General features: G+C 46.6%; 1 protein-coding gene across 2 annotated transcripts in view; it reads right to left on the bottom strand.

The window, feature by feature from the left end:
- Window positions 1-27000, bottom strand: part of RSF1 (remodeling and spacing factor 1) — a 57970-nt gene that overhangs the window by 17050 nt on the left and 13920 nt on the right. The window contains exons 2-9 of one of the 2 annotated variants that reach the window (XM_061458069.1): window positions 16623-16714; window positions 11142-11234; window positions 10316-10521; window positions 9485-9642; window positions 4082-5808; window positions 3113-3310; window positions 1838-1942; window positions 209-288 (exon numbers count right to left, since the gene is read on the bottom strand). In XM_061458069.1, the coding sequence (XP_061314053.1) occupies window positions 209-288; window positions 1838-1942; window positions 3113-3310; window positions 4082-5808; window positions 9485-9642; window positions 10316-10521; window positions 11142-11234; window positions 16623-16714 (2659 nt within the window). The other variant, XM_061458070.1, reaches the window with a different exon arrangement.

The raw sequence follows: 27000 nt of genomic DNA, 5'->3' as shown, positions 1-27000 counted from the left end.
TTCGTGTTCTGGCACCTTAAACAAACTTAAATACAAATGTATTTGCTTGTTTTTCCCAATTATTGGGCCTATTCCCAGCACTGCACCACCACCACCGACTGGGAAGTCAAACCTGGCCTTACCACTTCCCAGCTGTTTCACACAGCTCATTCAGGTATTACCACCCCTCTGCAGAGCACTCGCTGTCAACACAACCACACACCAGTACCTGCGCTCCGCACGCTCCTTCTTCTTTAAGACCACGTCCAGATCTTGTAATTGTTCTTCCAACTTCTCACAGAGTAATTTCTGAGGGATTTAAACACAATATGAGTTTCGTTCATACCAACTGTTTTCATGTTCAGATGGCTCAGTCACTACTTCTATATTCATCTGGAAGAAGGGTGAGTTCTTTGCTACCCTGGAGGCACCTCTTCGATGAGGACAACAAAGACCATCTCCCTAAAGCACTTATGCTCCACCATGAGCTGCTACAGCCATGCATCCTCCCAGTAACTGGCATTTACTGTCAGAAGCAATGTGCCTAAAGCAAGAGGTTTGGAATCAACACTTCTAAATCAGCACCTCATTTTTGTTGGTATTTACAGCTTTGGCACAGAGGATTTCATAGCCATACATAACATGCACACACAGTGGTACCTGTTTGGCCCTTATCTTAATCTTTGGAGAACACAAGAGACTGTGGACAGCACAATAAAAAGTGAAAATACACTTCAGGGTCCTTTTGTTACCAAATATCTTACTACACCACTTTATATATGGGTCCTTGAGTATGAAAGTGACTTTTCATGGACAAACTGTCTTTTGTTCCATGTTAATGCCCTCATCGTACCCTTTCCAAGGATGATCTTCATGCTTTTACAAACCTGTCATTTCTCCTCTTAAAAATCACTAAACACCAACAGAGCAGGGAGATGCTCTAACTACCAGCTGCCATCCCAAACTGGGTAAAGAAAACACTATTATACAGTTAAGATTATCATTACTTAAACTTCTCCTAAATACAACTAAAAATCACTGCTCGGTGGCACCACATCGTGTCACGTCCAGTGTGGCTTTTTACAGGGCTTTTGGCAAGGGATCTTCCTAAAAGCAAGGAAAGGGGTTTGGGAATCAGGCAGATTACTCTGAACATGTGCATCAATGGTTCTCCATCAATTTACCAAGAACAGGAACACACACTCCCTGCCTTACCCCTGCAAGTCTGGCTGGCTTAGATGTCCTTTAAATGAAACCAGACCCATGCACCTATTATCTTTTGGCAGAAGCAATTTCTAACCTTCAAGAACATGTTCATGCTTGTGTGTTACTTGACAAGGACAATTTAGGCTTTGCCAGCAGAGGCAAACTAGGCTGTGAGACTCATTAGAAACAGCAGCTTTCTTTACCCAGCTCCTGAGCATATGTCTCTGAAGAAGGACCGGCACTGAGAAAGAGCTGCTTGCTTTGGCCACTGAGCCAAAGATGGGAGAAGACCAGCGTGGTTGGAAATTCCCATCAGCACCACAGTCACCACGAGCAGAAAATGAAAGGGAAGGGAAAACCACCTCACAGAAGTCAGGTTTAATAATGGGCAAGATGGAAGCTGTGACTGCCCCATCCCTGCCAGTGTTCAAGGCCAGGTTGGACACAGGGGCTTGGAGCAAGCTGCTCCAGTGGAAGGTGTCCCTGCCCGTGACAGGGGTTGGAAACTGGATGAGCTTTAAGGTCCCCTCGAACCCAAACCATTCTGTGATTCTCTAACATCACCATCCCCACCACTCATCACCACCTATGTTTTAACAGAAGACAGATAAAAGCTGAAGAGCAGAAGAGTGAAGCTGAACAGGAACCATACATGCTGGCAGGGTGGGCAGAACCACTCTCCATCAGGGATGATCATCAAGGGAGGGCGAAGGCAGGCTGTGTGGTACCCACTGTCACAGGAGTCACACAACAAAATCTGTGGAAACAAAACGAGCCATGAGCATCTTTTGGCATCCACAACATGTAACGAGCTCCAGAACCACTTCTGCAGCCAACACAGAAGCACTTCATAAATAGCTTGGACTGCACCAAAACCTCCCAGAATCCTGTATCACCTCTCACTGGAGGCTTCCAGGGCCGGGAGTGGGTTTTATGGGGCAGTTTATGTATCACAGTTTTCCATTTTAACACCAGATTTCCTCTGCTTATGTGTTCTCAGGCACTTAGTACTACTGGACTATGTAGATTGTAGCATGGCATGGAATGTGGTAATGCTTTCAAGATCCCAGATGAAGTGGAAAACTCCATCTGGACACGAAGCGGTATGAACTGTTTTCCCTGTGCACTCATATCCACACAAAGGAAACCTGGTTATTCCTCAAGTCAGGATGATTTTATGTCCTCGACAGTAGAGACAAAGTAGGGGCATAAAGAACCAGGCAACTACGGAAGTTCATATTTACCTGGGTATAACTGGAGACATCCCTTTCCATTTAAGCTGGTATAAGCTGTGTGAGTATATACTATTTATGTCTAACTCCTAAAGGTGAAACCTTGTCTCAGCTATGCTAGGATATCTGTCACACCCCTCAGAGTAGGCTTGTTTTGTGGATTTATAGCAGGACATTAGGATTTCCCAGGTGAACAGAGGAATTTGTGATGATGGCTACCACTGATGAATGAGAAACGTGTACCAGGAAGAGTGAAAGCTCACGGTGCTCTTCCTGTATGGGGTTTTGCTGTACCCAGTAGCCAGGGTGACGTGCAGCTCTATCCAGTGAGGATGACTATGGAGCTGTGCCCATGTCAGAAGACACTAGAAAGGACACACTTTTACACTGCTGGGCTTTTTGATGTTGTCTCCCCTGCGTTCACTTGAGAGGCACAAGCTCAAAGCCTCACCCAGGCTAATTCTCAATGGATTAAATTGTGTTACATGTCACAAAAGACAACAATTGAGAGGTGATAATCAGAATAAATCCCTTCTTATTAAAGGCAAACTCATTTACTACCAGGAGTTTACCACCTAAAACCTAGAGAGGATTCTCTCAAGAGCCACGCCAGAGAACGATGCCCCTTCGACACCACCAAATCCAATCCACCACATCCACACATCACCCGACAGCAGCTCGCCCCAGAAGCCTACCAGCTCAGGGTGATTGGGAAGGCCACACTTCTTGCACGGCTCATCGTCATCAGCAGGGGCAGCTTCTTCTTCCTCCTCCTCTTCCTCTTCCTCCTCCTCCTCCGAGTTTTTTTCACTCTCTGAGGCCTCGCTTTCATCGTTGCTTGAGTATTTCCACCGGCCGCGTGTCCTCGTACCCGTCCACCGAACTTTGCTTCTCTACGAGACACAGCAAAGGGAAGCACGAAGGAAGCTCTCACAGATCACATATGATACTTGTGTCTACACCGAACAGATTCATTTCCATCACAATAGCTGAATTTAGCACAGAGCACTGCACAAAGTGTCTTGTCAAAGAGCCTTCAAATGCAACCCGGTAATGCACGGAGAGAAATTCCTATCTCCCTGCAGGAAGAAACTCTCAAGGAGCATCTTCCATAAGAAGACAGGCTGAGAAAGTTGGGGCTGGAGAAGAGAAGCTGTGTGGAGACCTCAGAGCAGCTTCCAGGGTCTGAAGGGGGCTGCAGGGATGTTGGAGAGGGACTCTTCACTAGGGACTGTAGTGATAGGACAAGGGGTGATGGGTTCAAACTGAAACAGGGGAAGTTCAGGTTAGATATAAGGAACAAATTCTTTACATTAAGGATGCTGAGGCGCTGGCACAGGGTGCCCAGAGAAGCTGTGGCTGCCCCATCCCTGGCAGTGTTCAAGGCCAGGTTGGACACAGGGGCTTGGAGCAAGCTGCTCTAGTGGAAGGTGTCCCTGCCCGTGGCAGGGGTGGGAGCTGGATGAGCTTTAAGGTCCCTTCCAACCCAAACCACCCTATGATTCTATGATGCTATGGCTGACTCCACTAACTGGAGTGCAAAGCTACTTTCCTTCTAAAGCTCACAAAAGGAACATAATCCTCAATACTCCTACGTAAGTGCATATTCTTACAGGTAAGCCTCGGGGTGTTCTTTACTGCCGGGTAACAAAACAAGGTATTACCTTGTTAACCTTGGAATTTGATTCCTTCTCTTGTTTCTTTGCATCTTCTTTCCGTTCCGGTTTTTGTGCTGCTGCAGGTTTCTCCTCCTCCTCCTCCTGTCGCTTTTTGTCCGCTTTCTGATCCCGAGTCTCCACAACCTTTGGAGTGGGCTTGGATATCCTTGGAGATCTCCTCAACGTGCGGCCGATGCTGACCTCTTCTGGCGGCGTTTCTGCCTTCCTCTTCCGACTGGAGATCCTGATGGTTAATTTAATCCCTTCTTTCTGCCTTTCAGAAGTGATTTCTTTGTTATCTGTCGTGCAGCTTTCTTCTTCAGACACTAGCTTATATTTAAACTTGCTTTTAGGAACTGGAGCATCCTTTTTACTCTCCGAGGAGTCTTCTAGACTCGAAGCATGGGCATCATCTGATCTATGTGGCTCTGGCTTGGCAGCTTCTGGCTCCTCCTCTTGTTTTTCAGGGCTGGATCTTTCCTCTTTGCTCTGCTCAGGTTGAGGCGTTTTACTTTCAGAGCCCTCCTTTTCCAAACCAGAGCTCTCTAAAGCAGCAGGAGAAGCAGGCGCAGGGGGTGTGGCAGCAGCTTTTGGAGAGGCAGCTCTCTCCTCAGACTCACCTTTCCCTTTCAAAGGCTCTTCATCAGTTAGTGCTGGGTTGGGCAGCTCTGCAGCAGCAGATGCAGGTGGGGACTTCTCTACCTTCTCTAAGCATTCTTTGGGTGGCGAGAGTCTCTCCTGCTTGATGTTTGTGGCTGGTTTCTCTTCACTTGGTTTGGCACAGGCTTCAGGGTTCAAAGGCTCTTCCACTACCACGTCAGTGGCTGTGCTGTCAGGGGGCTCCTTCTCCGCAGGACTCGATTCCTCCTTTAAAGGCACTTTCTGATTAGAAGCCTCGGAGCCCGCAGCCCCGATCTCCTTCGGCACAGCCACTGCGTTCTTCTCCACCTCACCCGTTTTGATGATTCTACTAACAGAATTCAGGGACTCTGACCCCTTTTCCCCACTCTTCCCATTTTTCTCCTTCAAGGAGCTGCTCTCTTCCTTTGCACCAGCAGAGTGCTCCGGCTTGTTATTCTGTATGACGCTTGGGGTTAGCTTTTCGCAGCTCACCTCTCCATTCACCAGCACTTTCCCATCAGGACATAAAGCAGTGATTGTAGGGACTCTCTTAAAAGCTTCTTCTTCAGGTTTCCCTTCTTCCTTCAAGACATCCTTTGTTGGAGTCACACACTTACACAGAGGCCCCTTGATTGGACTGTCATAGTCATCCGTCAGCTTGATCTCTCGCTTCTTAAGCGGTATTTTGGCCTGCTGGTCATTTTTCAGCTTCTCACTTTCTTCCACTGACTTCTCCACTATTTCTTGGGGAGTTTTGACATTAACACAAAATTCTAACCTCTCAGGCTCGTGCACTGCCATTTTATCCGTGCAGCTTTTGACTTCTTTTAAGTCTTTTGACTCTATTTTGTTCTCCTTCACCTCGGCTTTAACGGGCTTGACGTTTTCTTTGAAGGAGTCACTTTCCTCTTTGACAGTTTGCTTTTCTTCAGCGTATTCTGAAGCCTTCTCTAATTTTACTATTACTGGCAACTTGATGATTTCTTTTTCTTCCACTTTCTCCATTTTCAGGGTGTTTTCATCTTCTTTGAGCGCAGGAAGAGGGAGTGTTTCTGATTCCATCACCTGTTCCTCTACCTCTTCTTTCTCTTCTTTGATTTTCACTTGATTTTCTGTTGACAGAGAAAAACAACTATGAATCACCCACAGGACCTACAGGGTCACAAAGAGCACCCATCAAAACCAAGGCAGATATAAAACACCCAACAATAGACACACCCCCCCCCCCCAATGAATCTTCTCTCATTGAATACCCAGGGGTCTGCCTGGTCTAACACTGTCATTAAATGAATGGGATGTGAATTTTTAGCTATAGAATCACAGTTCAGCTTAATTATACACCAAAATAAACCGAAATTGCAGAAGCTAGCAGCAGAATTCTGCATTTAACCTTCTTTAAACAGCCATCCCAGTCCTTTCAACACTCGCGCAATGGTTTCAGAGGGTACACAAAAGGGACACGTGGAGCATCAGCTTGAATTCATTCACAAACTAGAACGTGGTGGAGGAATCCATGGTCTTCAAGTGAAATTCCACATGGAAATCAGCCCCGAGCCGTTCAGAGAAAAGAGAAGACATTCAACTGTCCGAGGTGAGCTCTTAGGCAGAAGCTCTTCCCTGTGAGGGTGCTGAGGCGCTGGCACAGGGTGCCCAGAGAAGCTGTGGCTGCCCCATCCCTGGCAGTGCTCAAGGCCAGGTTGGACACAGGGGCTTGGAGCAAGCTGCTCTAGTGGAAGGGGTCCCTGCCCGTGGCATTGGGCTGGAACTGCATGAGCTTTAGGTCCTTTCCTACCCAAACCAGTCTGGATTCTATGTGTAGGGAGGAAGAATAGAGCTGGTAACATTTTCAAATACAAAGCATGCATTCATGTAAGTCTCAGCAGCCAGCACAGCAGTGGAAGATGAAACCCGGAGCAGAAACAGTCCGAAGGCTCAAAGCTGGTCTTTTCCCTTTCAGAGGAGTGCTTCCCGCTCTGATCCCTTGTAACAGAAAAACTGCCTCTTTAAAGCCATTTGTCCGTAATGGTGAGAATTGAGGTCATTTTTCTGTGTCCAACTTCTTCCACCCTCTTTTCATGTACTTCTTCCTCAACTCTGTTCAACCATTTCTTCCCTTCACCTCAGGCTTTCTCCCAAACTTCATCAAGGAGCACCAGAATCCCAAATCTCCTCTACACCAAAACTCAACAGCTGTAGTTGTCCGCAGTTAAACAGCCACAGGCTATAGTTTAACTCCCCAAACTGTTCATAAAGCGTTTCAGACACACAAACTGACTTAGCTGGTGCACAAGGCCTCTCAGCACCACTTGAGTCGATTCCTCAGGCTGGTAAAGCAGATGCAAGCATTGGGTCAGTTGATCTTCCTGCTTTAACACTATGGAGTCTTGGGTAACATGGTTTAGTGCGAGGTGTTCCTGTCCATGGCAGAGGGTTGGAACTGGATGACCTTAAGGTCCTTTCCAACCCAAACCATTCTGATTCTATGATTTAGGAAGTGGAAAGATCAAACGGGTATCAGGACTTCCAGTAGGTTTCCACTGTACCATGGAAGAGCTTTGTGTGAGGTGTTTGGACTACTAGGAAGAAACACTAAAGCTTCTCAACTGAGAGGCTCTGAGCAGTGCTTTGTGACTGTGCATGTATCCATCACTTCATCATTCATTCCATACACGGGACCAGTGCCCAGGAGTGATTCTGCATCAACATGATGTGAGACACAGGCAAGATCAGTACTTGGAATTCATTCTGCAGTGTTGGTAACCACACAGGTTGTGTTGTCACTTAAATGCAGAGTAACACACTGGAAAAGCCTTAGACTGGAAAAGAAACCTGCTGGAGCGCATCCCAATTCCCTGCCATTTCTACATTAGTCTTTTAATGCTTCCACAACCACTTCAGTGTTACCTAGATGTTTTATTTCTTCTGCTCTACACTGTTTGTTAGAAAGAATGAGAATAAAATAGCAAGCCTTTCCCTTTGATACCCAGAACCAAGACAGGCTTTGGCTAATTTCATATACCAAATTAACTTAGGTTTAGAAGGAACACATCCTAACACACTGAAATCCTTAATTCTTCTCTCTGATTGTGAAAACATCTTGCATTTTGGTAACACCAGGTTGTAACTGGGGTGGAGTTACTTTGGATAAGCAGCTTTTAGCTTTCCATAACCTGAGAACAGAGCACATCTTGCAAAATTAAGTACTTCAGGTTGACAAATCCTTGCTAAAAGCAACGCACACAGCAACAAATTAGGCCCATTAATATATATGTGCAATGACATTATAATAAAGAAGGAATAAAGGTTCTTTGCTAATAACAGCAATGCAGGGGCGAAAGCCAAGGACCACTTCACTTCTAAAACATTTGAGTATTTTAAATCATTACAATTAAACTCATGTTGAGTTCTGGAGTCCTCAACATAAGAAGGACATGGAGCTGTTGGAGCAAGTCCAGAGGAGGCCATGAGGATGATCAGGGGCTGGAGCAGCTCCTGTATGAAGACAGGCTGAGGAAGTTGGGGCTGTTGAGCCTGGAGAAGAGAAGCTGCGTGGAGACCTCAGAGCAGCTTCCAGTGTCTGAAGTGGGCCTATAGGGATGCTGGGGAGGGACTCCTCAATAGGGACTGTAGTGATAGGACAAGGGGTAACGGGTTCAAACTGAAACAGGGGAAGTTTAGATTGGATATAAGAAGTTCTTTACTGTGAGGGTGGTGAGGCACTGGAATGGGTTGCCCAGGGAAGCTGTGGACGCCCCATCCCTGGCAGTGTTCAAGGCCAGGTTGGACACAGGGGCTTGGAGCAAGCTGCTCTAGTGGAAGGTGTCCCTGCCCGTGGCAGGGGTTGGAACTGGATGATCTTAAGGTCCTTTCCAACCCAAACCGTTCTGTGATTCTATGATTCTTGAAAAATCATGTTGACTGTGAAACACTGGAGGATATAACCTGTATTTTCTTGATTCAAACTCAAAAGGAAAAGGAAGCAGTGCACCCAATGATGTCTTGATTTCAAACATGGCATTGCACAAAGGTATTTTTCTTTTTAAGTTTTAATGTTGCTAGAACATGTAAAGTTTGGCAATAGTTCAATGCCCCCCCAAAAACATACAATGATGAGCACGTACAGCAAAAATAAAATACTCCTCATAAATAAACGCCTGAGCCTAAATATGCACAAAATACCCTGCAGAAATATTTATCATTTCAAAGTACTCAATACTGAAGGGCAACGGAGCTGAAGGGCCTGGAGCACACGTGTGATGGGGAAGGGCTGAGGGACCTGGGGGTTCAGTGTGGAGAAGAGAAGGCTCAGGGGGGACCCGATCACTGCCTACAAGTGCCTGACAGGAGGATGGAGCCAGGAGGGGCTGGGCTCTGCTCCCAAGGAACAAGGGATGGGACAAGAGGAACCGGCCTCAAGCTGCACCAGGGCAGGTTTAGATGGAGCTGAGGAACAATTCCTGCCCCAGAGGGTGCTCAGGCATTGGAACAGGCTGCCCAGGGCAGGGCTGCAGTCACCGGCCCTGCAAGTGTTCACACACCGTGGAGACGAGGCCTCAGTGCCATGGGGCAGTGGTGGCCTTGGCAGTGCTGGGGAATGCTTGGACTGGATGAGCTTAAAGGGCTTTTCCAACCTGGTGATTTACTGGATTTACTTTGAACAGAAACAGGTTCTGTGGGTTGATTTTCTTTAACAAGTCCTGCTCTAACACAGCAACTTTTCAGGAAGTTGAGAACTCTTTACATTGCCATAGCACAACACTGAAAACTTGAGAAAAGAAGGCAGAAAACCTTGTGTAGATGCTTCTGCACCCTTTTTGGTGTCTTCATCTTCTATGCTGGGGCTTTCACGGGATGAATTCTCCTGCTGAGCATTGCTGGGTTTCAACAGGGCAGGATCAATCTGTGCCTTCAGCAGCTCCAGGGTCTCAGCGAGCTCATTGCGGTTCCTAGATGACAGAATTAAACCCCATATTATCTGATAAGCCACTTGCTCAGCCCAAAGGGATTCATAACAAATAAACAAACACCATCTGCTTAATTGAGCCCTGCCCTGAAAACCAAACACACAACCACAGCAAAACGCCTGTCCCACCAGTGGCTGATCCTTCATAGTCAGAAGCCTCCCAGTTTATCCATACCAAAATGAAACTCCTTTGGGGGAAGGACCTTTTCCATCTCAGCTAAAGCCCTCTCAAGTCTGGATGTGAGCTGCTACTATTCTTTTCTGTATTATCCTCTTACCCATCCTCACTGACTGCTTTCCACTTGCTTTTGCCCTCTCAGTGGAGAGGAAGTTGCAGTTTTCTGCTCCAACAGGAACAACCACATCATTCAAGTGACATTTCCAAAAGCAGGGGACTACAGTGGTGGCTGCTGTGAGAAGCTGCCAGGAGCTTCTCCTGTATCCTGCTGCCCTTCCGTATCTCCTTTATACCTTAAGCAGGAACACATTACACATTGGCTGTTACCAACACATACATGTGAAGGCAGAGAATCCCACCGTCAGGAATCCTGCTCCATGAGAAATGGAGTTATTACCACAGATTTCTGAGACAGTCACAAATGGCTGAAAATCCCTATCAAATAAGGAAAACTAAAGGGGAAATAAAAAAGGAATACCTAACAATGCACTTCCAAGTGGATCCATCCTGGTCATCCTGCTCTTCTATGTACATCCTGACGTTATGCTCTTGATCCAGCTGATACCAGTACATGAGGCCATCCTTGTCACGACCGATGGGCTGAAGGCGCATGGCGTCAGCATCCTCCTCATTAATGATATTCTTGAACTTGAGGTTATCATCAAACTGACATTCACAGAGATACTGGGAAAGGGAGAGATGAGGGAGACTGCTCAAATGTCAAAATACAGACAGAAATAAGAAAATTTGGAGCTTCTTTTTAGGTCTCTTTCTATCATATCTGTGAGTTTGAGCTATCAGGGGGGTGTTTTCCAGACCATGCTGGTTTGAAATGAAAGAAGTTTTGGGGTTTGGGTTTATTTTTCCAGCTTAGAAAGTGTATTTGTAACCGTTTTCTTTTTCCTACTCCAAATAATCTCATTCTACAACGAGCCATATCCCCAAACTTGGAAGCAACCCTGAGAGCTTCCTCAGGACTTGGAAGGCCCATCTTTGGCTTTGGAACTCAACAAGCTAATGAACATCTTCAAGTGCACTGCACAGGCACAGAGATGCTGACAGAACAGTGAGTGCAAACCAGCTTCCATACAGAGGGCAAAAAATATGCAGTGTTCAGTTTGGGCCTATTCCACTCGGATGAATCTGATGCCTGGCACAAGAGGAGATCTATATTTAATGTATCTACTTATGGCTCAGTCAAGCTAAATATGCAAGCTGTTGAAGTGAGTGAGAAAGCCAAAGCTCCAAGATATTTAAGTGAGCAAGGCAGAAGTCCTTCAGCACCTCAGCTGATGAATGAGTACCTTCAGAATCCCCAGTTTGCATTCAACGCTCATTTCCAGGTATCCTTTTTTTTCCATCTCCCAAGCCCACGTGCTGTTGAATTCTTGGCATATCTGTCACAAACAAAATCACAACAGTGCCAGGGTTAGTGGAGGAAAGCAACTTTAAGCTTTTGTATTAACAGTACCATGTTTCAGTAACAATTACACATGAGCTCTTCAGACAGCAGGCCAGAAAGCCTCAAAGAAAACAAAAGTGGGGTTGTTTGGCAAGCACTTATGAGTCTCCATGAGAGAATAGATCATTGAGGCTCTGATCATAGCTGCTCATAGCAGCCTTCCAGTATCTGAAGGGGGCCTATAGGGATGCTGGGGAGGGACTCTTCATTAGGGACTGTAGTGATAGGACAAGGGGTAACGGGTTAAAACTGAAACAGGGGAAGTTTAGATTGGATATAAGGAAGAAGTTCTTTACTGTGAGGGTGCTGAGGCACTGGAATGGGTTGCCCAGGGAAGATGTGAATGCTCCATCCCTGGCAGTGTTTAAGGCCAGGCTGGACAGAGCCTTGGGTGCCATGGCTTAGTGTGAGGTGTCCCTTGCCCATGGCAGGGGGTTTGGAACTGGATGATCTTAAGGTCCTTTCCAACCCAAACTATTCTATGATTCTATGATTCTGTGATCACCACCAGGCTCTTTAAAGCTCTGAAATTAGGCAGCACAGCTCTGAACCAGGAAGATATGCTTGTCTTTGCTGTGCCAAAGCTCCTATTCTTTTATTTCTGACTTGTCTATTTAGAAGAGAAACTCTCTTGAGTAGACATTTCTTATTACACGTCTTTATGGCACTCAGTGAGTCTTGGGCCACCTGAGCCCTATCCCTCTACTGCAGATAAATGCCACTGACACTCACTCTGCACTGTGGAATTATGATTCTTTAGAAAATAAACCAGGGTTCAAGCTGCTTGATCAATATTTTAATGTACAGAATCATCAGAGAATCAACTGGGTTGGAAAAGCCCTTTAAGCTCATCCAGTCCAACTTTCACCCCAGCACTGCCAAGGCCACCACTGCCCCATGGCACTGAGGCCTCGTCTCCATGGGGCGTGAACACTTGCAGGGACGGTGACTGCAGCCCTGCCCTGGGCAGCCTGTTCCAATGCCTGAGCACCCTCTGGGGCAGGAATTGTTCCTCAGCTCCATCTAAACCTGCCCTGGTGCAGCTTGAGGCCGTTTCCTCTTGTCCCATCCCTTGTTCCTTGGGAGCAGAGCCCAGCCCCTCCTGGCTCCATCCTCCTCTCAGGCACTTGTAGAGTGAGAAGTGTGGCCAATTTCTGTTTACTTCAAGCAAATAAATTCAATGACACCAATTTAAGGAAAAACCAAACAAAAAAAGTGGCAGGAGAGTACAAGCAGATTGACTCAGCAGAAGCTCCAGCAGTCATGGTGCAGAAGGAATTCCCCTCTCCTCCTAAACAATTCAGACATGAACAGGGAAGAGCTGTTCAGCAGTTGAGGCTATTGGCGAGGCTATTCCAGGGGAAACACCAGTTGGAAGGAGGCAAAAGCTGATCAATCTCCAGTGAAGATTATTCTCAAATGCTTCTATTGAATGACTGTTCAGATTAGCACACGAGCTGCTGCTGCTGCCCTTCAGCCTGCAAGGAAGTAAGGCCCTGCCTGATGGACTCAGTCAAGGCTGTGGTCTCCCAACCACTAAAAGATTATTAAACACAAGATACAGCCACTAAGCTACCTGGAAACCTGTAAATCACACCTGAAAGCACCTTTCTCTGGACACAGCTGCCGAAATAACCCTGAATTTCACCCACCAGTAGAGCTCAGTTGATTCACGTTGTAAAACTCCATGTGGGCTATAACCCCAAGGCTGTGCTACCTACCCTCTGCTAGCCTTAGTACCACCACCTTTTCTTCAGTGACCCATGGGTAAGCCTGCACTCAGATCAGCTCACCCACCTCATAAATCATGCTCTGACTTTAAACTATGGCCTACAGAGAACTGTGAAGAGTGCTCTCAGGTCACAGTGAATCCTGCTGGAGGGCCATGTTTCCTGCACCAAAAGAGCCTTATGTGAGCACTTCTCCGATGCAAAGCCAATGCTGACAGCAAGAAACAATCCCTCCTCACTCACAAAATGGGGTTACTCTGCTTTCTGTCTCATTCTCAGCTGTGTAACATGAGGAACACTGGGAGCTGTATATCAATCCCTTGCTGAGGGCATGTGCCAGTCACTGCTCATTACTCACTCATCAAGTATGAAAGCAATGAGAAGTTTCACATGCAGTGGAAGTGTGTGGCTGTCAAAGCAGAAGCTCAGAGGCATCAGAGCTGCTGAAGCATCTGTTCAACCTGAAAAGACTACGTTTTGACAATTAAACCCCAGATGATTGTGCTTCCTCCTGACAAGCACTGTCACAACCCTGAACTATGGATCTCACTGAGTCAGGCTCTGATGACATGTTAATCTCTGCCTTCAGAGAGGGGACTTCTCACAGTGGTAAAGAGCTGCTGCTTGCATGAGCTTCTGCACACGAAGGAGTGGTCAAAGCCATCCCATCCAGCTAAAGAGAACCTGAAACACCTCTCAGGGTATTTCCAAAGCAGCTACGATGGCATCTGACACTATTGCCATGTTCCTAATGTTCACTGTAAAGAGCAAAACCAGCAAGGCCTGGGTGGGACTACAGGCACCTGAATTTTAACAGCCAGAAAAGACATTGTGCTCAAAACGTGCCAGTTTTGGGGCTGAATGTGCCATGGAGCAGTCCACGTAAACCTCATCTGTATAAAACTGCAGGATATGCTTGACAAAGGCCAAGTCACAGAATCCCAGACTGGTTTGTGTTGGAAGGGACCTTAAAGCTCACCCAGTTCCAACCCCTGCCACGGGCAGGGACCCCTTCCACTAGAGCAGCTTGCTCCAAGCCCCTGTGTCCAACCTGGCCTTGAACACTGCCACGGATGGGGCAGCCACAGCTTCTCTGGGCACCCTGTGCCAGCGCCTCAGCACCCTCACAGGGAAGAGCTTCTGCCTAAGAGCTCAGCTCAGTCTCCCCTGTTCTGGCAGGTTAAAGCCATTCCCCTTGGCCTGTCCCTACAGGCCCTTGTCCCAAGCCCCTCTCCAGCTTTCCTGCAGCCCCTTCAGGCACTGGAGCTGCTCTAAGGTCTCCCCTTCAGGAGCCTTCTCTTCTCCAGGCTGACCCAGCCCAGCTCTCTCAGCCTGGCTCCAGAGCAGAGCTGCTCCAGCCCTCTGTAAGGCCTTTTGCCAGGAGACAGCACAACCTGAATTAGCTCAACTGCTCATTTCCCAAAGAAGAGCTCAACTGAACAGTTCCTCTTCACTGTTCACATGTTTAGGAGAAGCCACTTCTCTACCTCAGCCCCACAGAGAATCAGAGAATCATAGAACAGTTAGGGTTGGAAAGGACCTTAAGATCAAGTTCCAACCCCCCTGCCATGGGCAGGGACACCTCACACTAAACCATATCACCCAAGTCTTCGTCCAACCTAGTCTTGAAAAGATATGCCCATACACACTCCTTGCACAGAGGAGAAGAGCTATTTTCTTCCAAGCTGCTTGATAAGCATTTTATATTATTGTAAGTACAGCTTATTTAGATCCTAGAGCCATCTTCTTCCAAACAAGACTTGTGAGGATGCTGGTGAGCCAAGCTGGGTGGTTCACCATCAAAAGACTCAGCTGCAGTGTTCCCTTCCTACCCTAACATGCAGTCATCAGTCAAAATACCAGCCACAGCTTAGAAACATTGTTTTTATCATGCTCTTCGCAAGCATGGCAGTCAAATGAAGCACATCTATAAAGAGCTGGTATATAAACCCATATTAATACTATTTATGTGCATAAATATGAAGAGCATGTAAATTTGAATGCTCTGCATTTAAAGTTTCCACCTTAAGACACAAAACCAGTCACACAGAGAATGTATCAACCCCGGTTTTATCAAAGCAACACATTAGTGGGTTTTAGCAAAGGAAAAGCAGGTCAACATTAGAGTATGTCAATAATACAGTGAGCAACCTGCAGGCATCTAGGAAAGTGCTCCCAATGGTTCCAAAATGGGTCCCAACGGATCGGTTTTTGTGGCTTTTCCCAATACTCCATTGGTTTTCTAATTTAGTTATATCCCTTTGAAATGAGGACAACATTAGCAAACCTCTCTAGCTACATTCAAATTCCTTTGTTCTTCAATGTTTCTTTGAACCACTGCCTAGACTAAGCTTCAAGTTAGCTCTGGAGACTGTTAAATGAAGTGGAATTTCTTACTTGGTCTTCACAGGGGAGTTGGGAGGGTTTCCTCACCACTTCCCATCCTTTCAGTGCCTGCTGAAGGAAGATTTTCGCTTGTAACCTTGGTTTATCCCTCTGCTTTCTGCTCACCACACAAGCGCTAAGTTGCTTCAGCAGACGACATACGTCAGACTCTGTTTTTCTCAGCTTGCTGCAATGGCTTTTTAGTGTATTAAGGAATTCAACACAATTCAGTAACTGCAGTAACATGTGAAGTACACACAAGTTACATAAATTATTACATTATTCTTCTAAAACATCATTATGAATGCTTTACAACTGGTTAAGAGGTTACATTTAACCCCAGGCCCTTCAGAAGGTTAATTCCTGACATAATCCCAGTCCTAAAAGCATCACCATCTTAACACTGCATGAGCCTCAAGATGAATCCCTGGCTCTGTAAAACTTAGAGACAGCACTTAAGGGACCAAAAGGCACCTGGATTTGCCACTTACCATTATCTGTGTCATCGGTCTTACCATAATGCTGTGTTTCTAAGTAAGACACAATCATGGCTGCACAGACAATACTAAGACTATGTTTTTGCGGATTAAAAGACATATAGAACATACCCAAGGGGGAAATGGTAACCCGTTAATTTTGAGTATCTATTTCTATTTTCTGAAGCACTGTAAACACTTTAAACTGAAAACTATGCATGTAAAGTGCCATCAGTGGCAGAGCCACAATTAAACTCCCAATACAAAACAAGGGGATGCTGGATTTATAGATACATAACTACATTTTCATCCTTTTGAGTGCACAGATATCAATCACCACAATACTTTCATTTATTATTAACACATGCTGCAAAACCTGTGTGGTGAGTTCCTGGGTAAATACCAACCAAATCACAGTACTAAAATCATAGCCAGATGACTGATAGACAAGTGAATTGTTACTGTGTAAATCTCTGCTAGACTTAGTTTGCAGACTACAAAACCTCCTTATTTAGGGTCTTAATGCTCAAAGAAGTATTTTACTACCAGGTATGAAGGTGTCCACTCTTGCACATGCAGAAATACTGTCTGGTTACTCAAAGTTAAGCTGGGATCTTCCACAACTAACACCTGGGCTTGCACAGTGTTGACCACGACACAGCCCAAGGCTCATTCATAGGTCATCCCAACCACACTCCAGCATTGCAGTATCATCCAACGTGCATATTGTACCTTGATCAAATATTTTTCCCATCTGTCTGCTGTGACAGACTTGCCAATCTTTCTCATCAGTTTCAAGTGAAGCTCCACCAATTCTTTTGGAACTGCAGCATTGAGAGAAAGAGAGAGAAAAAACAAAGACGTTATGAAGGCTGGTGCAAATACACTTCAACGCTAAACACCAATAACACCAAAACACTGTGACAGAGACATTCTGATCGAACAGAGTGACTTGAGCTCTGCTGAAAAGCATCCCCACAACTGAGGGATGGGGGAAGGTTAATTTAATCCCATTGGATTTGCACTTCCGATGATCATCGTCCTTCCTTATATCAAGGAAATAAGTATGAATGATAAAGATGTACAAGTTGTGGCAGAATTCAACCAACTGGACAAGAACTATACCAGTGAAGCCACCTACAAAAGTACTACCACAAGCAACACGCTTGCAGCTGCCCCCATAAACCCAAAGCCGTCTTCTGCCCCACAACCAAGACATAACTGAATCCAACCTCTGCTTGAAACACTCCAGAAGCTTTATCCTAAATACTTACTCTGTAAGTACTGCAGGGACAGATTAAGGCCTGGAGATATGGGGTTGAGGGATGGAGGAAAGAGCTGCTGCAGAGTACGACTGCATCAGCACCATCACAGAATCAACGTTTCCCACCCAAATTGTACCTCCCTCTGTGTACGCTCCTCAGATACAGCTTCACCGTCTCCTCGCAGCTCACATCTGTGATTTATGAATCAATCTGGCACCACCAAGTGGCAAACTCGCAGAACATCAATTCTAGAAGCTAGTGAGCAGCATGACCTTTGAAAAACACAAACCCAGTTATTACTAATGCAACTCTATGTGCCCACTGCCAGGAGCATCCTCATTTGTCATTTGTTGAGGAGACGCTTGAAGAAATGAACTTTTCAAGTATCTTTCTCTGCTCTTTGCATGTATCTTTATTTTCTCAAAGCATTTCCATCCCTCTGTGCAAACACACTTTCAAAGCTGTAAAGCCAAGGGCTTTTATGATCAGAATTTATGACCATATAACCTACGATGGCTTTTCTGATGGCCCATGAGCGTTTCTTGACACAGAATAAAGAGCTGGGACCCTAAATGTTACCGAGATGCCATTTCTTCTACTGTTCTATTCAATATTTGAGTATCTGTGTGAATCTGTTCAATATTTAACTTAAATTCACCTTCGTGTTTCCATCATTGAATCCCAGACTGGTTTGAGTTGAAGGGACCTTAAAGCTCACCCAGTTCCAACCTCTGCCATGGGCAGGGACACCTTCCACTAGAGCAGCTTGCTCCAAGCCCCTGTGTCCAACTTGGCTTTGAACACTGCCTAACACTGAACCTGCATAACTTTAACTTACTTTTGTTCAGGATGTAGAGAGAATTCTTGACAAGAGCTCACTGAAGTGGGACAAAAGAAGAATCATTACAACACTTCCAATCCAACTTGTAACACACCAAAGGTAACAAATGGGAGGTATAACTGCTTTGGGGTTGAGTTGTTTAAATCAAACAGACTACATCTCCTTTGTGAAATGTCATCCTTGTTCCAGTGGGACCTGCATCACTCACTTCAGGAACTGTTGTAAGAACTTCATCACATTGTGCCTTCTTTTAGATCTCACATAAGGGAAGGAACAACACATGGACCCTTTCTTGCCCAAGAGCCATTCTGCAAAGGTTGTGGTCAAAACAGTGTCATGGAAAGCACATAAACCCCTCTAAATCCGAGTGATAGTCTCAAACCGATATGAACCCTTCATCTCTGGGTTGTAACACAGCAGCTCTCTAAAACCTTGAGAGAATACACTTAAGTGGTGCAGAAAACACCAGGACATTGTGCTAAGGGATAATAACACATACAAACATTACTTGCAAAGAAAAGCTGTTTCAAAGGATCAGATATAACCACACCATGGTGCCATCTGTGAGATACCCAAAGACAGCCTTTCCGAGGAAGAGGCATGAGTCAGATGGGATGAGTCACTGTAGGTACCATGATAAGGCTTCTGGTGGAGTTCAGCCAGCTGGAGTCCTGCATTTTCCTGAAGGGCAGCTCTTACGTAGCTTCATCCAACACCCTTTGAGTACTATTCCAGGTACTGCAGCATTCCAGGGAATGTCCCATGCAGCAGCCCCACTTCTCAGAAATTTGGGAATGGCTGAAAATTGAAATGAAGTGTGAACACATGGAAATCCCAACATCTGCTTAGAAAAGCTGTAACTTGAACACCTGCACAACCACAGATTAGAGACCTGATTGTGGGCACCATCCACAGAACCATGACCCTGTTTCACCTCTATTTATCTGCCCTGCCAAAATGAACAGTTTCACAGCTGAACACTAAAACAGGACTGAAGTGAAGGAGCACAAAACCAGAACATGCAGGTGACAAAGAGCCCTGGGGCTGGAGGAAGGACTGGGGGAACTTGGTATTTGGAAAGTGATTATGAATGAAAACCTACATATCAGAGAAGAGCTGGAGTGCTGGATACAGAGGGGAAGAGCAAAGAATCAGAGAGTGGTTTGGGTTGGAAGGGATCTTAAAGCTCATCCAGTTCCAACCCCTGCCACGGGCAGGGACCCCTTCCACTAGAGCAGCTTGCTCCAAGCCCCTGTGTCCAACCTGGCCTTGAACACTGCCAGGGATGGGGCAGCCACAGCTTCTCTGGGCACCCTGTGCCAGCGCCTCAGCACCCTCACAGGAAGAGCTTCTGCCTAAGAGCTCAGCTCAGTCTCCCCTCGGGCAGGTTAAAGCCATTCCCCTTGGCCTGGCCCTACAGGCCCTTGGCCCAAGCCCCTCTCCAGCTTTCCTGCAGCCCCTTCAGGCACTGGAGCTGCTCTCAGGTCTCCCCTTCAGGAGCCTTCTCTTCTCCAGGCTGCCCCAGCCCAGCTCTCTCAGCCTGGCTCCAGAGCAGAGCTGCTCCAGCCCTCGCAGCATCTCCATGGCCTCCTCTGGCCTCGCTCCAACAGCTCCACGTCCCTCTTGTGCTGCTGCCCCAGAGCTGGATCAGGGCTGCAGGGGGGTCTCCCCTTCACGCAGCAGAGGGGCAGGATCCCCTCCCTGAGCTGCTGCTCACGCTCTGGGGGTGCAGCCCAGCACACGGGGGGGGGGATTCTGGGCTCAAGCGCTCACTGAAGCCGGGTCATGGGGAGCTTCTCCTCAGCCAGCACCCCAAGTCCTTCTCCTCAGGCTGCTCCATCCAGTCTCCCCCAGCCTGGGTTTGTGCTGGGATTGCCCCGACCCAGGGGAGAACCTTGTTGAACTCCATGAGGTTCACACAGTCCCACCTCTTCAGCCTGTCCATCCCTTCTGGATCCCATCCCTTCCCTCCAGCATATGATGGCCTTGGTATAAACTTGGCATGATAAATCAATGGAAGGACAAAACCTCTAAGTAAGAACCGGACAAGAAGTTGCAGTGGCCCTCTGACAACTGTGACAAGGAGCCCCACATTCACACAGGAAGCTTGGCACAGAAAGAACCTGAAGGATTTGACGCCTGTAGCGTTTCCCAGCAAGAAAGAGCAGTAGTTCCTGTTCTAAAGGACAATTTCAAGAGCTTATTTTCTAGCTGAGTCACTTGATGAGTATCATCATCCTCCCAAGTTGTGTGCCCACAAAAAGACACACAGGAAAGGGATAAAAATGTAACGGCTCTGGCTCCCGAGTGAATGAAAAGAGCAATCAAACATGCTGTCATCAAAGCCCAGATCAAAACAGAGAGAACAAGTCACCAAGTAGCACTTTTATATCCTGTTCCTAGAAAGATTTTGGCAGGCATGGAAAAACAAACAAACCACGCTCACATTGCAATGACACCGATATCCCACGGAAGTACTCTGAAATTTGAATGCTCAGCAGCTACATCATTTTCATACCTATATCCAAGTACCTTTACATCACTTAAGTGATTAAATACCTATGAGAAGAGTCCCTGCTTACCTGGACCATCTAGAGCACATGCCACTAATCATTATTCAGCAATCTTAAGACTTGAATCATGCTGATAAACCCATCCCCATGCAGGGATCCCATCACACCACATCTTTCACTGCCACATGTGAATTAGTTGTGTCCAACATGGACAGTGCTCGACTCTGGGACCTAAAAGCCTTTTCCAACCCATGTAGTAAGTTGTGTTGCCAACCTAACAGACCTGGCTACGAGACCTGCAGACTTCACTGCATCGGTCCTTGCTGCAAGCAGGATGTGACCCTAAAACACAGCCCTGATTTTAGCTGAGAGATTATTTTCAAATAGTTACAATTTATCCCCTATTTCTCAAGGTTGTAATGAAGCTCCATTGCTCTGCCACAAGTCACAGAATCCCAGAGTAGTTTGGGTTGGAAGGGACCTTAAAGCTCCTCCAGTTCCAACCCCCGGGCAGGGACCCCTTCCACTAGAGCAGCTTGCTCCAAGCCCCTGTGTCCAACCTGCCCTTGAACACTGCCAGGGATGGGGCAGCCACAGCTTCTCTGGGCACCCTGTGCCAGTGCCTCAGCACCCTCACAGGGAATCACAGAATCCCAAGGGTTGGAAGGGACCTCAAAAGATCATCTAGTCCAACCCTCCTGCAAGAGCAGGGTAACCTAGAGTACATCACACAGGAACTTGTCCAGGCAGGCCTTGAGTATCTCTAATATAGGAGACTCCACAACTCCCCTGGGCAACCTGTTCCAGTGCTCTTGTCACTCTCACAGTAAAGAAAGTTTTCCTGATGTTCACATGGAACCTCCTATGCTCCAGTTTACACCCACTGCCCCTTGTCCTATCACTGGACATCACTGAAAAAAACCCAGCTCCATCATCCTGACACTCACCCTTTACATATCTGTAAACATTGATGAGGTCACCCTTCAATCTCCTCTTCTCCAAGCTAAAGAGTCCCAGCTCCCTCAGCCTCTCCTCATAAGGGAGATGTTCCACTCCCTTAATCATCTTAGTTGCCCTGCGCTGGACTCTTTCAAGCAATTCCCTGTCCTTCTTGAACTGAGGGGCCCAGAACTGGACACAATATTCCAGATGCGGTCTCACCAAGGCAGAGTAGAGGGGGAGGAGAACCTCTCTTGACCTACTAACCACCCCCTTTCTAATGCACCCTAGGATGCCATTGGCCTTCTTGGCCACAAGGGCACATTGCTGGCCCGTGGTCATCCTCCTATCCACCAGGACCCCCAGGTCCCTTTCCCCTTCGCTACTGTCCAGCAGGTCAGCCCCCAACCTGTACTGGTACATGGGGCTGTTCTTCCCCAGATGCAAGACTCTCCACTTGCCCTTATTGAATTTCATCAAGCTCCTCTCCGCCCAACTCTCCAGCCTGTCCAGGTCTCACTGAATGGCAACACAGCCCTCTGGTGTGTCAGCCACTCCTCCCAGTTTGGTATCACCAGCGAACTTGCTGAGGGTACATTCAGTTCCCTCATCCAGGTCGTTGATGAAAATATTAAACAGCACTGGTCCCAGCACCGACCCCTGAGGGACTCCACTAGTCACAGAAAGAACTTCTTCCTTGTATCTAACCTAAATCTCCCCCTTTTGAACCCATCACCCCTTGTTCTATCACTGCAGTCCCTAACGAACAGTCCCTCTCCAGGTTCCTTGTAGCCCCCTTCAGACACTGGAAGCTGCTCTGAGGTCTCCACGCAGATTCTCTTCTCCAGGCTCAACAGCCCCAATGAGATGATTTAGAAATCATCACCTTACTTTTAAATGAGGAAGTGGTTTATGCTTGTTATTGGAATACAGAGTAATACTGGAGTTATTATTCTGTTCTGCTGGTGGAGAAATATAACTGTAATCTTTCTTTTGTGACTGAGAAACTGAATATTTAATGAAAGTCTTGTCCAGTTGTCAGTGTTTGTATTTAAAACATTAGGGTTTTAAATATGAGGAGAAAATCTTGCATCTAAATAACACAGAATCATAGAACAGAGTTGGAAAGGAGCTTAAGATCATCCAGTTCCAATCCCCCTGCCATGGGCAGGGACACCTCACACTAAACCATGGCACCCAAGGCTCTGTCCAACCTGGCCTTGAACACTGCCAGGGATGGAGCATTCACAACCTCCCTGGGCAACCCATTCCAGTGCCTCAGCACCCTCACAGGAAAGAATTTCCTCCTTATATCCAATCTAAACTTCTCCTGTTTAAGTTTTAACTCATCGCCCCTTGTCCTATCACTACAGTCCCTAATGAAGAGTCCCTTCCCAGCACCCTTATAGCCCCCTTCAGACACTGGAAGCTGCTCTGAGGTCTCTACGCAGCTTCTCTTCTCCAGGCTCAACAGCCCCAGGTTTCTCAGCCTGTCTCCATACAGGAGCTGCTCCAGCCCCTGAGCATCCTCATGGCCTCCTCTGGACTTGTTCCAACAGTTCCATGTCCATCTTCTGTTGAAGACACCAGAACTGTACAAAGTGCTGCAAGTGGGGTCTCATGAGAGCAATGAGGCAGGATCACTTCCTTCAACCTGTTGCTCACATTGCTCGTGATGCAGCAGAGGATACACCTCATCCCTAAGCTGTTACCTAAGCTCTTCTGCTCCTTGTTACAACTGCCATTGTGGAGCCGACCTTAGTTTACAAGGTTTTATCCATGCACAGACATTTCTGGCAGACAAAACTCAATTCTCTAAGCATGGCAGCATTTTACTTCAAGTGAGGGAGCATACATTCTGTTACACTGTTGTTCAACATCTTCATCGCTGACATGGACAGTGGGATTGAGCGCGCCCTCAGCAAGTTTGCCAATGACACCAAGCTGTGTGGTTCAGCTGATACCCTGGAGGGAAGGAATGCCATCCAGAGGGACCTCGACACGCTTGTGAGGTGGGCTGATGCCAGCCTCATGGAGTTTAACCATGCCAAGTGCAAGGTCCTACACCTGGCTCGGAGCAATCCCAGGCCCAGCTACAGGTTGGGCAGAGAAGAGATTCAGAGCAGCCCTGCAGAGAAGGACTTGGGGGGGTTGGTTGACGAGAAAATGAACATGAGCCGGCTTCAGTGTGTGCTTGCAGCCCAGAAAGCAACCGTATCCTGGGCTACATCAAAAGGAGCGTGACCAGCAGGTTGAAGGAAGGGATCCTGCCCCTCTGCTCTGCTCTTGTGAGACCTCACCTGGAGCGTTGTGTGCAGTTCTGGTGTCCTCAACATAAAAAGGACATGGAGCTGTTGGAACAAGTCCAGAGGAGGCCACGAGGATGAGCAGGGGCTGGAGCAGCTCCTGTATGAAGACAGGCTGAGGAAGTTGGGGCTGTTGAGCCTGGAGAAGAGAAGCTGCGTGGAGACCTCAGAGCAGCTTCCAGTGTCTGAAGGGGGCTGCAAGGATGCTGGAGAGGGACTCTTCATTAGGGACTGTAGTGATAGGACAAGGGGTAATGGGTTAAAACTTAAACAGGGGAAGTTTAGATTGGAAAGGAAGAAGTTCTTTCCTGTGAGGATAGTGAGGCACTGGAATGGGTCGCCCAGGGAGGCTGTGAATGCTCCATCCCTGGCGGTGTTCGAGGCCAGACTGGACAGAGTCTTCGGTGCCATGGTTTAGTGTGAGGTGTCCCTACCCATGGCACGGGGTTGGAACTGGATGATCTTAAGGTCCTTTCCAACCCTAACTATTCTATGATTCTATCAATGTAAGAAAGATACTGATTAAAGTCTAAAATCACCTTCTCTCACATCTCTCACTTGAATCAAAAGGCAACACACAAAAATTCAGAGCAGGTTGAATACAAAGCCCTTTTCTAAAAGGAGTTTCATTCCCAAGGTTTGATGTACTCCTCAGTGGAAAAAAAAACAAAACAGATTTATCTCTTTTTCATGTATCATAGAATATCAGATAAGATCTATTGCAAAGATACTTTTGCCCTGTTTCAGGTTCAGCTTTAAACATAGCATGTTTGGTCTTCAGTCAGTGGTCATCCAACCTGCACTTCGAGTAAGTCCTAGTTAAACTCTGGGATTAACCTTTTCATCCAGACTTGACTGAACAACAGCAGCAGATGAAGGTTTCGTGGCAGTTTCTCTTGAAATCCCACTTTTACAAGCTTGGATCTCCCAATAAACCCCAGCATTTCTCAGTTATTATACCCTAAAGAAGTACAAGAATGTAACCATGCTACAAAGACACACATCTTTTATTCTGCAAAGCATTCAGCAGTGACTAACATGGAGAAATGTTGAGAACTCCTCAGTAAGAACTTGGTATTTCATAGAATAATCAGGGTTGGAAAGGACCTTAAGATCATCCAGTTCCAAACCCCCTGCCATGGGCAGGGACACTTCACACTAAACCATCTCACCCAAGGGATTTCCCCACCAACAGCATTATGAGAGTCTTCTGTAAGGAGCAGCACAAGCAAACTGAAGGTGAAGCCAACACAAGTCATTCTGCATCAGCAGCTGAAAACCAAAAGCTGGGTGTTTGCTCTGCCCTAAGGTAGAATCAGCTCCTTAACAGATCAGCAGTGAAAATGAATTCTAGAACATTTGAGATCCCAGCTATCCAGAAAGAACCACACAAGGGTTTAGAGACTTGGGCAAACTGGTAAGAGAGGAACATTTCCAGCAGCTGACAAAGATTTCCATGGAAGTCACAGCAGGATGAAAGTCATTCTCCAGCTGAATTCCTGACCCCAACCCAAAACTCTTACAAGTCTAATCCAATTAGCACAGAATTTGAGGCTTCTTTTAAATGGTTTCACAGCCATCAGCAGCCTTGCCTTCAGAACCCCAGGAAGCAAGGTAAGAATCACAGAATTCCAGGTTGGGACGAGCATCAAGGATCATCTTGTCCAACCATTCGAGGCAAAGCATGACCTAGACTAGATGTCCCAGCACCCTGTCCAGCCCAATCTTAATAGTGTCCAACACTGGTGAGTCACCACTTCCCTGGGGAGATTATTCCAATGGCTGCTTGTTTCCAGTGTGGAAAATTTCCCTCTTGTGTCCAACTGGAATCTCCCCAGCAATAAGTCGTGCCCATCACCCCTTGTCTTCTCTACGGGACTCCTTGTCAAAAGGGAGTCTCCATCTTCTTTGTAGCCATCCTTTAACTCCTGGCACATGGATCAGGTCTCCCTGAGCCTTCTCCAGCTGAACAGTCCCAGCTTCCTCAGCCTTTCCTCAGTGCTGCCCAGCCCTTGGATCATCTTTGTGGCCCTTCTCTGGCCCCTCTCCAGCCCATCCACACCTGTTTTGTGCAGCAGGACCAAAACTGAACACAGTATTCCAGGGGTGGAAAACTGACAAGGAAAAAACCTGTCAAACAGAATTACCTGATAAAGTAGTCCACAAAAACACGGTGTGGGTCTTGACCAACTTTAAGCTTAGGTCTAAAACAAAGATTTATTTAGACTTGAAGACGCAAACTCCCTCCTTTCGTCCTCTTGTGAGCCGATACCTGGATCTCACATAGGGTGAGGATTCAATGAAGTTTCATCCCTTAAAGCACCCAACCCTTTAGTATCAACTCCTATGAGCAAACTCATGTTTTGACCTGTTAACACCATTAAAACACCCACCCCTATCAACATAATTCTTTTAATTGCAAGAAACGGTTATAACTTTGGGGCTGGTGCGGCTTCACAGGGGGAGCCAAGACTGCACCATAGAATCATCAGGGTTATAAGAGACCTTAAAGCTCATCCAGCTCCAATCCCTGCCACAGGCAGGGACACCTTCCACTAGAGCAGCTTGCTCCAAGCCCCTGTGTCCAACCTGGCCTTGAACACTGCCAGGGATGGGGCAGCCACAGCTTCTCTGGGCACCCTGTGCCTCTGTCAGAAGGTAACAAAACCCCACAGCACATACATGAAATTACCCACCCTTGGGCTACCTTTAAATCCTCTTTTTAGTGAGAGTCTCAGCTTAACACAGAAGGAAGAAACTTCATGCTCTTCTTTTTCTCTTTAAATATTTTCACTACAAGTCACCTTCCATTAGTTTCTAAATGTTTCTGAGCTCTGGCCTCGGTTATAATTTGCAGCAATCAATTGTAATTATGGAACATGTGAAAAGATTTAAATTGGAATTACTTCCAAATTTCATTCATTGTGCTATTTTTCAGGTTTTACAATACAAAAAGAATGCAAATCTCCAGCAGCCCTGTCTGTGCACTTGAAAAATCTCTTCTGAAGCTAACAGCAGCCTTCTTTAAAACTTGATACAATCTTCCTTAGTCTCCTGATCTGTCTGCACAACCTTGCAAGAAGGAACTGTCACAGCCAAGCACTAAAATTAAGCTGAAGGTAAATGAGCAATCACCAAAATGAGAGGTAGATACACATGCCTGAAATTAAATATGCCAAATGTTACTGTGATTTTCAGCCCATCTTTGTGCCACCTGGTGTTTTGTTAGTTTTTAAATGCCCACTC

This window comes from Pezoporus flaviventris, unplaced genomic scaffold (genome assembly GCF_033815535.1).
Source record: "Pezoporus flaviventris isolate CSIRO_AGI_PZ_B2104156 unplaced genomic scaffold, CSIRO_AGI_Pfla_v1 ptg000025l, whole genome shotgun sequence".
Classification (NCBI taxonomy): domain Eukaryota; kingdom Metazoa; phylum Chordata; class Aves; order Psittaciformes; family Psittacidae; genus Pezoporus; species Pezoporus flaviventris.
This window is presented reverse-complemented; position numbering and strand designations above follow the sequence as displayed.